Here is a 13,831-nt window from a genome sequence, read left to right on the forward strand (position 1 = left end):
TAATGCCAGTTTCTTGGTGTGGCCCTCGAGTGGGAGGCAGTAAAGAGTAAGGAGAGAAACATGGGCTTTGGAGTGTAACAGCCCTGTATTCATATCTTGCTTTTTTCACTATGGTATCCAGATACCACAAACCTTGCGCAAGTTATGTAACCTCTCTAAACCTCAGCTACTTGTAAAATGGAGCTATTATATAGTAATACCTCCATCACAGACCTGCTGTGAAATGAGATTGGGTATTTAAAATGATTTGCCTACTGCTAATAATTACTATTGTCATTCTTTTTTAAAAAATATTTTATTTATTTATTTATTTGAGAGAGAGAGAAAGGCACTAGAGGAGGGAGTGGGGACAGAGAGAATCTGAAGCAGACTCTATGCTGAGTGCAGCCCCATGCAGGACTTGATCTCAGAACCACAAGATCATGACCTGAGCCGAAACCAAGAGTTGGACACTTGACGGACTGAGCCACCCAAGGCACCCCACCATTGTCGTTCTTAATAAAATTTCTGATTAAATTTTTATTAGGCAGGGATTATCCACTTTAAAAATACTATAAAATAATATTTTATCTAAAATCACGCTGAATTCCCATAGGGTTTTTTGTTACTAATTCCCAATTCTGAAGGAACTTGCTTTGTGTCGGCAGCATCAGTGTGATTGTTGGTTACGATAATCCCAGACCAGATGCAGGCAGGCTACAGCCATGGACCAAACCTGGCTGATACCTGTTTTTGTGACTAAAGTTTTCTTGAAACACAGCCACACCTATTTGTTCACATTCGCTTGTGTCTCCTTTTGTGCGACAGCGGTGGAGTTGAATCATTGTGACAAAGACCATGTGTCTTAGAAAACCTAAAATATTGGGGAGCCTGGGTAGTGCAGTGGTTAAGTGTCTGTCCCACATTGGGCTCCTCAGCTGGGAGCCTGCTTCTTCCTCTCCCTCTCCCCTGCTGTGTTCCCTCTCTCGCTGGCTGTCTCTCTGTCACATAAATAGATAAAATCTTAATTAAAAAAAAAGAAAGAAAACCTAAAATATTTACTATTTGGCTTCTTACAGAGACAGTGTAAAGACTCCTGTTTTAGACATAGAAGAAAGTAATGCTTTACAGAATTTTGTTTAGTGAGGTGGTCCATCATTTCATAGACGATGAAGCTGAGATTCAGGAAGGCTGGGGAATGTGCCCACGGCTGCTCAGGTGGGATTCAAACCCAGGTCTGCATGATCCGAGCTTGGACAATATATCAGAATCTTGGACTTGATGCTGTTTGACACTGAACTGGCTACTTACCTCTGTGGGCCTCCATTTTACCATCTTTAAAATAAGGGCTTGGAATAGATACACCTTCAGGTTCCTTCGGGCCTGAACATCTCTGAGTTTTAAAGGACCTTAGCCGGCAGGTGGCTCTGAAGTGATCTGAGGCAAGGCCTAGAAGAGCACAGCCACTGTGTGGTGCGGGGTGAGGAGGTGGTCGGGACTCTTGGGGCAGAGCTGAGGGTAGCTAAGCTGAGGCACCACAGCGCGCAAGGCTGTATTTGATGGCCCACGGTGACTGCCCTCATGCAAACCACAAGAACGTAAAGGTGTTAGCAGTCAAAGCCCCTTTCCCCCTCTCCCAGGGAGAATATGGATTTTCTACTGCATCTAGGGGTATGTTGTCTTTGGAGCAATTGTTCAAGTGTTCTTGTTGAATAATGGAAGGATTCAGGAGTTAGTTTATGTACAGCAGACTGATTTTTTGGAAACTTATCTCTCTGCATCCTTGACACTGCCCAGGTCCTTTCAAGTTTGACTTATGTCTTAATGGAACCTTTTCCACACCTCTCGTGGCCCCGAGCCTGGGCTGTTCCCTTTATGCCTGCAGCATGTTTGGCTCTTTCAGCCTGACTCCTGCTCCTCAGACAGCCAGTGTTGATAAAGAAAAGGAGTGTGGTCTTAGGAACCAACACTCACTCCTGTCTTCGGGTCAGGATTTGTGTGCAAGTAATTATTATGAAAGTGCCTCCAGGGAGACCAGAAAAGGATGTGAGGGAAACAAGGCCAGGGAAGGGGAGTTGGCCAAGCCAAAGGTGCTGTGTGCTTTTCCCAGGGCTGCTGTAACAATGCACCAGACTGAGTGGCTTCTAACAACAGAAAGGTACTGTCCCATTGTTCTGGAGGCTAGAAGTCTAACATGAAGGTGTTGGCAGGGCCGTGCCCTAGGGGAGGGAGCTTCCTTACTTCTTCCAGCTTTTGGAAGCCCCAGGCATTCCTTGGCTTGTCACAGCATAACTTCAGTCTCCGCCTGGGTCTTCACATGGCCAGCTTCCTATGTCTCTTTGTTTCTGTGTCCAAAGTCCACTCACGAGGACATCAGGCATATTGGGGTAAGGACCCACTATCTTAACTACTAAAATCCACAACAATCTGATTTCCTGATAAGGTTACATTCTGCAGTACTGAGGATATCTTTTTTGGGGGGACACAGTTCAACCCATAATAAAAATCTTGGGGAGTGTGATTCCAGGATGACCTGCAAGGGGACTCTGGAGTGTGAGTTACATCACACAGTTCTTCCAACCAAGCAAAACACACACACACGCGTACACACACACACACACACACACACACACGGTAAGAAGGAATTGAGAAGATCAGAGAGCATGAACATTAGCTGTTACAAGAGCCCAGGGAGGGTTCCAGAAGCTCTCAAAATGCCCTTCAGCCTGACTGGAATGGTAACTGAGGATGTTTAGAGGCTATGAGCAGGGGTGGGTGGTGGGTGGTGGGGGTGATAGGAGCTCTAGGGATCACATGGGGTTGATGTCCTGGCCCCCATCCCTACTCCAGCTTTACATTTCCTTCATGCCTCAGTTGCCCTTCCTGACCCTTGCAGGTTGACAAATTACCTGGCCTTCTGGGACTAGCAGCTGGAATGTCTCATAAAGGCCCAGTTTGAGAAAAGGATTCATAAACTGTGGCCTCCAAGAACAGAGGCCCCTAAATACGCACACAGCTTGTTGGGGCTTGTTGCCTAGAAATAGTAGGATTCTGTACTCCCAGATCTCACACCAAATTCCCACACTTGGCCTGGGCTTCTAGCTTCAGAAGACTTTTTGATTTTTTTGGAGGACACTGTCTGCTGCCTTTATCCAGGACTGTTTTTGGTGTTCACTGAAGGTATCTTCTGTTAATTGCAATTTTGAAGCCTCAGGCATGTTGTGGGTGGTAAGGGGTGGAGGAGAGGGGAGAGTGGCACCCTGTGATCTTCTGGTCCCCACCCCTAGGTGCCCTCCTTCTGTGCCACACCGCCCTCCAGTAGTTCTCCTTTCTTCTTATTTAGAACATTTTTAACAAGATAGATCTCTGATTCTACTTAAATCCTAGGTATTGTATTTGAACTCACACGTTCAACTTTTTTTTTTTTAAGATTTTATTTATTTATTTATTTGAGAGAGAGAGAGAGAGAGGGCACAAGCAGGCAGAGTGGCAGGCAGAGGGAGTAGCAGGCTCCCTGCTGATCAGAAAGCCTAACATGGGGCTTGATCCCAGGACCCCAGGATCATGACGTGAGCCAAAGGTAGACACTTAACTGACTGAGCCACCTAGGTGCCCCCCCTTTAAGATTTTATTTATAATTTTTCTATTAAAGGAATCCTTGTTGCTTGTTTCCAGACATGAGTTTTTTTGTTAGGCCTGTAGAAAATGTTGTCATTTGCATACCAGTCCATACCTAGGTGCTTTCAAGGGTGTGTCTGCATCTTTCTGGTACAGATTCAATTCTTACTGCCTTGCAGATAGGAATCCATAGCCAGGTTGTGTGAGACCAGCTTAGATCGTCAAAATTTGAAGCCACCTCCCAGGTATGACTGTAGGGGCACCATCTCCCAGTTCCCAGCCATAGAATTACTGGTACCTGAAATTCTGCTTTTAGAGATTCATTCTTTGTCTTAGACTTGCTTCCTTTTACTTGCACAGGCACATATGGAAGGTAAGTCTTGTGAGTCAGCAACTCTCTAGTGAGATTCTTTCTTGGAAACAAGTAAATTCTGGGGATGTAAGGGAAGATTAAGGAGGTACTTAATCATCAAAGGTGGGAGGCAAGGAAAAGCGAGATGGTAAAAAGGATGGAAACAGCACCATAAGGGAAGGCTGCAGTGGAGATCCTGAATTTTGACCTTCTTTACGATTTGGGCAGTGAATGGGGGCCAGTGTGGCTGGTGCATTTGGAGCAGCTTTTTCTCTTCTTTTTTCCCCCTTCTCTTAGCATTTCAGTGCATTGAGGCCATGCAGGCCTGCCTCACTCAGGACCAGCTGGTGGTGGAGTGGCAGAGCTCTGTTCCAGAGGTGGACACATGGATGGTTGAATGGTTCCCAGATTTGGACTCAAAGCCCTCCACTTTTTCCTGGGAATCTGTGTCTCAGGCCAGAAACTGGACAATCCAGAAAGGTAGTCACTGTGGACCCCACAAGCTCCCTCTATATAGGATTCAGTTTCACTTCCATCAGTTTTAAAATCTTTAACTTTGACTTCAAAGCTGTAGATGTGGTTAATAGCATTTGACAAGGCAAGTGCAAGCCTAGTGAAGTGCCATACTTCTTGGCATTTCCCTCTTAGGCTGGGCCAGGAAGCCATGGATATCAGACCAGGTATGTGGTATGTGGAAAACACCATGTTGACATCACCATCAGAGAGCCCTTCCTGGATATCTTGATCATGTAGGTAACACTAGAGTTTGTCTCCCATCAGTCCGGCCCAGACTACGTTTTAGTTCTGGTTCCCTGTTTAAGATCTAGATCCCTTCTCCAGGTGAATGATATAGAGGATAGCCTTCTTTTTAAGAAAGTCCCTGCTCCTTGAATGACAGATGAGTGAGGCTTTACCCTCCCAATCCTGTCAGTCTAATCATTTATTAATACTTAATGCCACCCCCTATAAAGAATTATACTCATGCCTGGATTCATGGTAGAGGAGCTAGAATTCATGGTATCTGAGTTCTCAGGGTGTTACGCTATTGACAGAAGGATGAAGTTTTATTCTGTAGTGCTTCCAAATCATGTAACAAAATCCATGATGGAGAAGGGACCGGATCTCTTACTTTTCCCTTCCTGGGTAGTTCTGTCATTTCATCAGAGTGGTGCAGACTTAGTTCTAAGAATTAATTTAACAAGGTTAGAACTGGAATAGACATTGGAGGCCATCCAATCTAACCTTATTTTCCAGATGCGGAAACTGTAGAGAAACAGAGTGTGTCCTTTAAGTCATAGACGTAACTCAGTCTAATGGTTCTTCTCCTTATTTTCTGTCTCTCTCTTTCTTTTTTACAGATGAATTAAAGCCTTTCTGGTGCTATAACATCTCTGTGTACCCAGTGTTGGGAGACCGAGTGGGCCAGCCGTATTCCATCCAGGCTTACGTCCGAGAAGGCAGTATGTATGGAAAGGCCCCGTGGGGCGAGGGAACCCTGGGGCTTGTCCAACATCCCGACAAAGCTGTGAATGTCTGCAGCTCATTCACAGTTGCCTTAGTGCTGAGCTGGGGTGCACCTTCAGCTTGTAAGCTACACACCTTGACACAACTGTGGTCAGGCTGTAGGTTCACTGGATTTCAAAGCTGGGGTAGAAGTTTGAGACCCTCAAGTCCAAGCCCCTCACTCTACAAATGGAAAATCAAGGCTCAGAGAGGTGAAATAGTTGGTCCAACCTCACAAAGGAACTTAGTGCTAATAGCCCTGTAAGTAGGAATAACATTTATTTAAGACCAAGTTAGGGACATAAATTATTTTTGTGTAGCAGTAATCAAGGGTTGTACTGATGAGCTGCTCAGCCTTTATCTTTTGGAAGTTAACCTTTTCCAGATTCAACATTAGAAAATACATCCTGTCACTCAAAGTTAACCCATGGGGGCATGTCCTTCAGCTATATTTGAAAACAGTTAGTACCTGTATGAATGAAAGCTTGAATGCCAAATGAGAGTGAGGGTTCTGTAAGAAAGCACATTTTGCAGACCTTTGACAGTGCTTTTCTTCTCTTCAAGTTGGATAATTTCCGAAAACTACATTTCCAAACAAGGTGGTGCATTGTGTCCCAACTCTGCCCCAACATCCCCTCTCCAGCACCGACTTTGCTTTTAGTACTAGCCAGAACCTTTGTGGGGAAAGGGTCTACTCTGTTGTGATTTAGTGTTTATTGTTTAATGTGCTGTAAAGTTCCATCAGTGGGTCCTGTGACCGAGGCAGACAACATTGGTGTGAAGACAGTCACAATCACATGGAAAGAGATTCCCAAGAGTCAGAGAAATGGTTTCATCAGGAACTACACCATATTTTACCAAGCTGAAGATGGAAAGGAATTCTGTAAGTGTGCTTGTATCCAAGTTGGAAAACCCCCAAGCCCCGGATACACCTGCCACAGGGGTTGGTGCCCTACAATCTTGCATGAGTCACTTAGCCCCTTTGACCCTCTCTGATGAGGCCAAGAGCACCTATCTCTTGAGTTTTTTGGAGTCAGATGAGAGTGTAGTGACAGTACCTAAGAATCTTTTAGGAACCACAGGAGTTGATATAATTTGTCCTGGTCAGGCTGTGAACAAGTTGGTCTCCTGGGAGCTTCCCAATCATTAACGCAGAGTGGGGTGTGCGTGGATTAAAGAGTAGAGTGGTGACACTTACCTCAGCGCAGGACCCTTTACTCTGACTCCTGCTGCACACTGCCAAGTCATACTTTTCTTGTCTTGAATCCGTAGTATCTACAGACATCCTAAATTCTGGGTTAGGCTCCTATTTAGGCTAACTTTTTTTTGTTGTTGTTATGGTAAAATACATAAAACATAAAATTTACCACTTAAAACATTTGAAAGTGTACAATTTGGTGGCATTGAATATATCAGTAATGTTGTGAGACCATCATTTCTACCTGTTCCCACCCCAAATAGAAACCCTGCACCCATTAAACAGTCGTTTCTCATTGTCTTCTTCCCACAGTCCCTGGAAAACACAAAATTGCTTTCTGTCTTTTGGATTTATGTATTCTGGCTGTCATATAAATGGAATCATACAATAGGAGGCTTTTTGTGTCTGGCTTCTTTTACTTAGCATTGTGTTTTCAGTTCATCCATCTTGTAGATTGTAATAGTATCTCATTCCTTTTTACAGCTGAAGAATATTCTATTTTATGGATATTCTGTTTTTGTTCTGCATTTTGTTTATCCATTCATCAGTTGATGGGCATTTGGGTTGTTTCCACTTTTTGGCTACAGTAATTAATGCTGCTGTGAACATGGGTATGCCAATACTGTTTGAGTCTCTGCTTTTAATTCTTTGGGGCATATACTTAGGAGTGGAATTGCTGGCCCATATGGTAATTCTAGTTTAACTTTTTGAGAAACCACCCAACTATTTTCCATAGTGGCTGCCCCATGTTACATGCCCACCAGCAATGGATGAGAGTTACAATTTCTCCACATTCTTACCAATACTTACTTTCTATTAAAAAATTATTATAACTATAGTAGTGGGTGTGAGATGGTTTCTCAATGTGGTTTTGTTTTGCATTTCCTTAATAACTAATGATGTTGAGCATCTTTGCATGTGCTTATTGGCCATTCATATATCTTCTTTGAGAAAATCTGTTCAATTTCTTTGCCCACTTTTATATTGGGTTGTTTGTCTTTCAGTTATTGAGTCATAAGAGTTATATATATATGTATATATATTCTGGATAGAAGTTCCTTATAAAATATATGATTTGCAAATATTTTTTCCCATTCTGTGGATTGTCTTTTTACTCTCTTGATAATGTCTTTTGATGCATACAAGCTTTTAATTTTGGTGAAGTCCAGATTAATCTATTTTCTTTTGTTGCTTATGTATTTGGTATCATATCTAAGAAACCACTGCCAAGTTCAAGGCTACCACTTACCCTATATTGTCTTCTAAGAGTTTTATAGTGTTAGCTCTTATGTTTAGGTCTTTGATATATCTTTATAGCCTAATTTTAAGCAGAACATGGGTAGAGGGATTGGGGTATTAGATTGGCTGACTTGGGGGTACAGGTCCCAGTGCTCTTATTTCACTCTTCCTAAAGCACAATTTTTACGTGGGCTTGGCTATTGTGTTTGACTTCTATATTTTTCCGTTAGCCAAGACAGTCAACTCCAACATCCTGCAGTATGGCCTGGAGTCCCTGACACGAAAGACCTCTTATACTCTTCAAGTCATGGCCAGCACCAGTGCTGGGGGAAAAAACAGCACCAAGATAAACTTCAAGACATTATCAATTAGTGAGTATTTCCTTTATGCCTTGGGTAAGTCTCCTCGGCATTTCCCTTAGGCCATTTAGAGATGATTTTTGCCAAAGGCAGGGGGAAGACTAACTAATAAAAGGGAAGCACATAAGTAGGAAGAACTATCTGCCCTCTGGCTCACTGACCTTCCTGGAAGGCGTATGGGTAAGGAGAGAGTAGGGAGAGCAGACACATTGAGAACTGAATTTGAAAAGACTAGTCATTTTGCTCCTTCATCATGGGTAGTCCTGTGTCATCTTGAGGAGAAGGGTTCAAGTTAACTCCAGCTTCACTCTCAGTACAAGCCAGCCCCTGCTTCAAAGCTGTCCCCAAGTTCATAGTCATCAGCTTCTGTGTTTCAGAGGTTACTGCAGAGTGGGACCTTGGAGGGAAAACCTTGGTTGAATAAGCACCATTGTCCATGGGAAGGAACTTAACTTCCATCATTTGTGGAGATTTTTCAGCAAAAGAGTACATAATATGTTCTACTTATCAGTTTTTACATTAAAAAATAGCAAGAAAAATGTAATAACAAAATATAAAATACAATATAGTGTTGTATGATGCTTATTGGAAATATTCAAGAGGAAAAGAAGATAGAATGGGAAGAGAGATGAAGAAGAAAGAAAGAAGGAATGGGAGAAACAAATATGTTAATTTTCTCAAGTCCTTGAGGGGCAGAAATTTGATTTTAAGGATATACTAGAACTGTTTTAGGAATTATTTATATTAAAAGTGAAGAGACATTGCCAATTTTTGCAGTAAATCTAAAAATAGTCTGGTTTAAGTACTATCTCTCTCTCTCTCTCTTTTTAGAGAGAGAGAGAGTGAGAGAACATGTGGGCAAAGGGAGAGGGAGAGAGATAATCTTAAGCAGGCTCCACACTCAGTGTGGAGCCCAGTGCAGGCCTCAACCTCATGACTCCAAGACCTGAGCCAAAATCAAGATGCCCAACCCACTGAGCCAACCAGACACCCCTGGTTTAAGTACTCTTGAAAGCCTCTTGTTCATGACATTTTCAAAAGATTTATAAAAGTATCTTTCAGGCTCTGGAAAATGTGCATATAGCATGTGTTTCCACATAGAAAACATGCTCTGTTTTTATGGACTAATACTGCCCTTTGGAATTCTTTTTGATATTGTTCTGTAGAATTTTTTAAAATCATACTGTATTTTCACGGCACCAGGCACAGATTGCCTCACCTGCTAGAATTTTCTCCATGGGTCAAATTTAAGGCAAGAGCCTGCCTTGGAGCCTCGATGTTTCTTAAACCTGTCTGCAGATTACAGACCTCCCTGCTTCTGTCTTCGTTCCTCCACAGTCTATTCTGCACACCGCAGTCAGAGTTTAAAACCCTAGACCCCTGCTTGGAATCCACCGTGGCTTCTGTTGTGTGTTAAATAAAATGCAAATTCCTACCCATAGCTTTCAGGATCCTTCCTGAGCTGGGGTTTACTGACCTCATCTCCTACCACGTTCTGCTTCTATCTGTGCTAACTTCTTCCTGATTCAAGGCGTTTGCATCTGCTGTTCCTTCCGCCAGGAATGTTTTCTCCATATTTTTGCATGAGTGATTTCTTCTCATTATTAACATTAGCTGAGATCTCACCTCTCAGAGAAGTCTTCCTTTGCCAATATGTGAAGTTACTAACTCTCCTCCCATCTTACCTAAATACACTCTATCATCCTCTTATATCTGAAATGATCTTCTTTGTTTATTGTCTGAATCCTTCTGCCAGTACGTAGGTGGCATGTGAGTAGGGATCTTGTGTTTCTTCCTTATTGCTGTTTGTTTTATTACCCAGTATAGTGTTTGGTAAACGGTAAGTGCTCAATAAATATGTACTAAGGGAACTAAGGGAAGTTGGAGAACCTGGTAAACATATCTGTCACTATTATTCAGGCAGAAGAAAACTGGATGAGGAGCCACAAATACCAAGGTTTTTTTTATGAATAAATTTTAATTGAATTGAAAGAAAACTCATAAAGAACATGTTGCTGAAACTACTGGAAGAAAAAATTAATCTTTAATTTTTGTCAAGAAAGTGAGGAGCTCATCCTTTTACTGACTTTTGTTCTCCTATTCCCAAAGGTATCCTTGAGATTTTCTTTATAACTTCTTTGGTTGGAGGTGGCCTTCTCATTCTCATCATGTTGACAGTGGTATATGGTCTCAAAAAACCCAAGTGAGTTTATAGGCAACAACAAGTAGCCTCAAAATCAGGGGTCAAAGGGAGTGGAAGGCATCATGGGTGGAGAGAGCACTCTATTATTAAGGGGGTGTTGATTCATTTATTAACTTGGTACGTACTTATTGAGTTTATTATATGCCATCCTGTACTCCAATTCTGACCAAACGAGAGGACTTTCATTTCCCACAGCCCCATGCACCAGGCTTATGCCAGGGGATTGCCAGCTGCCCCACAGGTTTTATCTTCTATATTTGGCATCATACTCTAAAGTTTGGGAGAAGGTCCTTTCTCTCAGTGTCTAGCAGCAGCAAGAGGCCTCAGGCCACTTACTTCTCTCCCAGGTAGAGAGGGAATATACTCATGGAATTAGAGCACTGGTTAGTAGTATGCCCAGCACAGGCTTGTTCCTTGCCCGTGGTACAGTGTTGGTGGAGGGCTGGCCTCAAGGACATTTGTCCTGCATGCCCTGGCCGCTGTGGGAAAGGAAGCTTGTCTTCAGGGTCTTGTGCTTTCTCTCCCCAGAGAGCCTCATGCTACCCTGCTGGTCAAGTGCTCCCTCCCCAGTAGACCTCTCTCTCCAGAACCACACAGTTGAGGGACTTCTCTGCCAAGCAGCTATGCTTGGTTATAGTTAAGTGAATGTCATCCTCATTTCCCGATCATAGGTAGAAATCAAGTCACCAGCCAAATTCTTGTACATTTTGCATGTCGAACAGGCTCCCAGGTGATACAGCTGCTGCTGGTTGGGACCACACTTTGAGAATCACTGCACTTAAGTGTGGGTATCATATCAGGCTTAGAGTGTTACCCTTCCTGGAGAATACTCAAAGGCATGGTTCTGTGATGGTGTGATTTCCAGCATCAGGACCAGGGGTGGAGATGCAGGGGCAGGAGAGGGTAAGAAAGGTGTCTTTCCATCACATCCCATTGATGACTTGTAATTTCACTCCCCAGACTATGTTTCCAGTTTCTGTCAGGAGGTCAGAAGCTTGCCCTTATTTATCAGGGAACCATACAATTCCCTGTAGCAAAGCTCCACTCTTCTGGCATAGCCATGCAGTGTAAATAACATACTTCTTGACCTCACTCCCTGCCTTATCTTATCTCTTATTAGCAAATTGAAGCACTTATGTTGGCCGGATGTCCCCAACCCTGCTGAAAGCAGCATAGCCACATGGCATGGAGATGATTTCAAGGTAAATACTTCTGCTTTTGTTAAGGAAATCATTGAGCAGGTTGGCTGCAGAAGACAAGGAAGGGCGATGGAGGCGGGGAGGAGTCCTGGGCTGAGATCTGTACAGGCTTCACATCAATAGAACTTAAGGTTAAAAAGTCCCAAGGTATGGCTGGCAGGACAGGTGGAATGAGCCTTCCTGGAACGACTTTGGCTTTCATCCTCCTGGACGAGCTGAAAGGACTTCACTAGGCTCAGAGGACCCAGTGTGTGCTGGGCATGGAATTGGTCCTACAAGTGATGCCACTGAAAGATACTGGCCCAACCCTCAAGGACCTGACTGTCTAATTAGGGAGCAAGAGAGAGGATGGCTATAAGATTCAAGGCCATTTAAAAAGCAGTCAAGAACTTTTTAAATGTCTAGAGCCTCCCGGAGACTGTGAGGGGACATTGACGTACATAGCTGTCCACAGGCTGACAGGGTTGCCTCCAGTTGTTCTTCTCAGACTGAGGAAGCTACAGTCAGACTTTAACTGGTAACAGATTTTTTTTAGTGAGTTATCCATAAGCAGAAAACTTCCTTTTTCATAAGTTTAAATTGAAAACTGTTTTGCAAATTTTGAGGTATAATTTCTTAGTTAAGTGAAAATAAGCCCTATCAAATATGACCTTTAAATTTTTATTATTGAAAGACTAATTCTAGTATTTCTTGATGCAGGAATTTTTAGTACTACCTCTGGCTTGTTTCAACTCAGAAGTCTTTTTTAAACGTGGACATTTTTATTTATTTTTTTTAATTTTTGTGTTATTTTAATATTTGCGTTATTTATGTTTTCTTCTCTCCTTTATCAGCTGTGTGTTACTCTATTTACTTTGCTACTTACTAAAAGTTGTTAAGAGAGTAAATGAATTTATAGGCAGTATTGTCTGATGTCTCAAATGCTTTTTGAATAATAGAGGGCTGGCCTCCACAGCAAGCATGGATCATCAGTCAGTGAATGCCAAGCATTGAGCCTGGCCCTGGGGACACAAAGATGGCAAAGACACTGCCTCTGCCCAGGTGGCCACCTTTGATTTTCTGGTGATGTTGGGCAAGTCATTTGTCTTCATGATTGTGGTTTTTCATCTTATGTAAGAGTTCTAATTTTGATGTTCCCATCTCAGCTGGGGTTTTTGTGAGCTTATGATTGTGTGGAAAATAGCCTTGAGCTCTCTAGGGAAAAAAAAAAAATAGTTGTTTGAATACCATGTGCCATTTCTCAGGAAATGGGCCAGACTTGCCAGGCTCCTACGGGAGGACACGTGGAGGTGACTGGCCATCACTTCCGGTCTCTGGAAGGAATGTGGGGGTGCTGGTCAGGAGGTGAGACATTGGTTATCCCAAGCCTAATGAGCTTTTGACTACCTCCTGTGTAACTCCCAAATGATCATTGGAGGTGTCCCTTTCTCTTTTTCAGGATAAGCTAAATCTGAAGGAGTTTGATGACCCTATGAACATGGAAGGAGACAGGGTTCTAAAACCGTACTCGGCCCCCAGTGACTTTATTGACAAGTTGGTGGTGAACTTCGAGAATTTTTTGGAAGAGGTTTCCACAGAGGAACTTGGAAAGGGTCAGGAAAACATTTTGAAAGAGGAAAAGAATGAGTATGTGACTTCTCCATATTGGCCCTATCATCATCCCATTTCAACCGAGATTCCACAGAGAAAACCCCAACATTCTGGAATACCAGAGGGGACCAGCTCGGAAACCAAAGAGCAACTCTCTTCTGTTCAGAGTTTAGGGTCAGAGCATCTCCGTGAGGAGGGAGAACCAAATCCATACTTGAAAAATTCAGTGATGACCAGAGAATTTGTCACATCTGAAAAACCTCAAGATGAAGCCTAAAGAGAAGTTTAATTGTTGCTGTGGCTTGAATCCCCCTGGGTCTCAGCATGGATGACTCCTCCAAGATAGCATATATCATGACTTGACCAGAAGAGCTTCCTTGGCTGTCTCCCCACCCTTGCCTGTGTTAGAGAGACTCTCACATACCTTTGAGTGGCTTGTTGAGCTTGGTTGGTGCAGACATGTAACTTGCCTGAGAAGAAGTGATGGTCACATGTCTGAGCATGTTGCCCAGGAAAAGCAGTTTATGTATTTATTTTTTTTCGATTTCACACTGAGGCCTCTGACATTGACTTTAAGGGACAGTGGGGCCC

The 13,831-nt window shown here is 43.0% G+C and overlaps 1 protein-coding gene across 1 annotated transcript in view; it reads left to right on the top strand.

The window, feature by feature from the left end:
• The window catches only part of IL31RA (interleukin 31 receptor A), a 170,630-nt gene extending 157,101 nt beyond the window's left edge, over positions 1-13,529 (top strand). The window contains 7 exon segments of the mRNA XM_034655685.1: positions 4,247-4,429; positions 5,308-5,409; positions 6,189-6,335; positions 8,120-8,260; positions 10,358-10,451; positions 11,572-11,653; positions 13,089-13,529. Coding sequence (XP_034511576.1) covers positions 4,247-4,429; positions 5,308-5,409; positions 6,189-6,335; positions 8,120-8,260; positions 10,358-10,451; positions 11,572-11,653; positions 13,089-13,529 — 1,190 coding nt within the window.
• Positions 13,530-13,831: the final 302 nt, after the last annotated feature.

This window comes from Ailuropoda melanoleuca, chromosome 3 (assembly GCF_002007445.2).
Source record: "Ailuropoda melanoleuca isolate Jingjing chromosome 3, ASM200744v2, whole genome shotgun sequence".
Taxonomy (NCBI): Eukaryota; Metazoa; Chordata; class Mammalia; order Carnivora; family Ursidae; genus Ailuropoda; species Ailuropoda melanoleuca.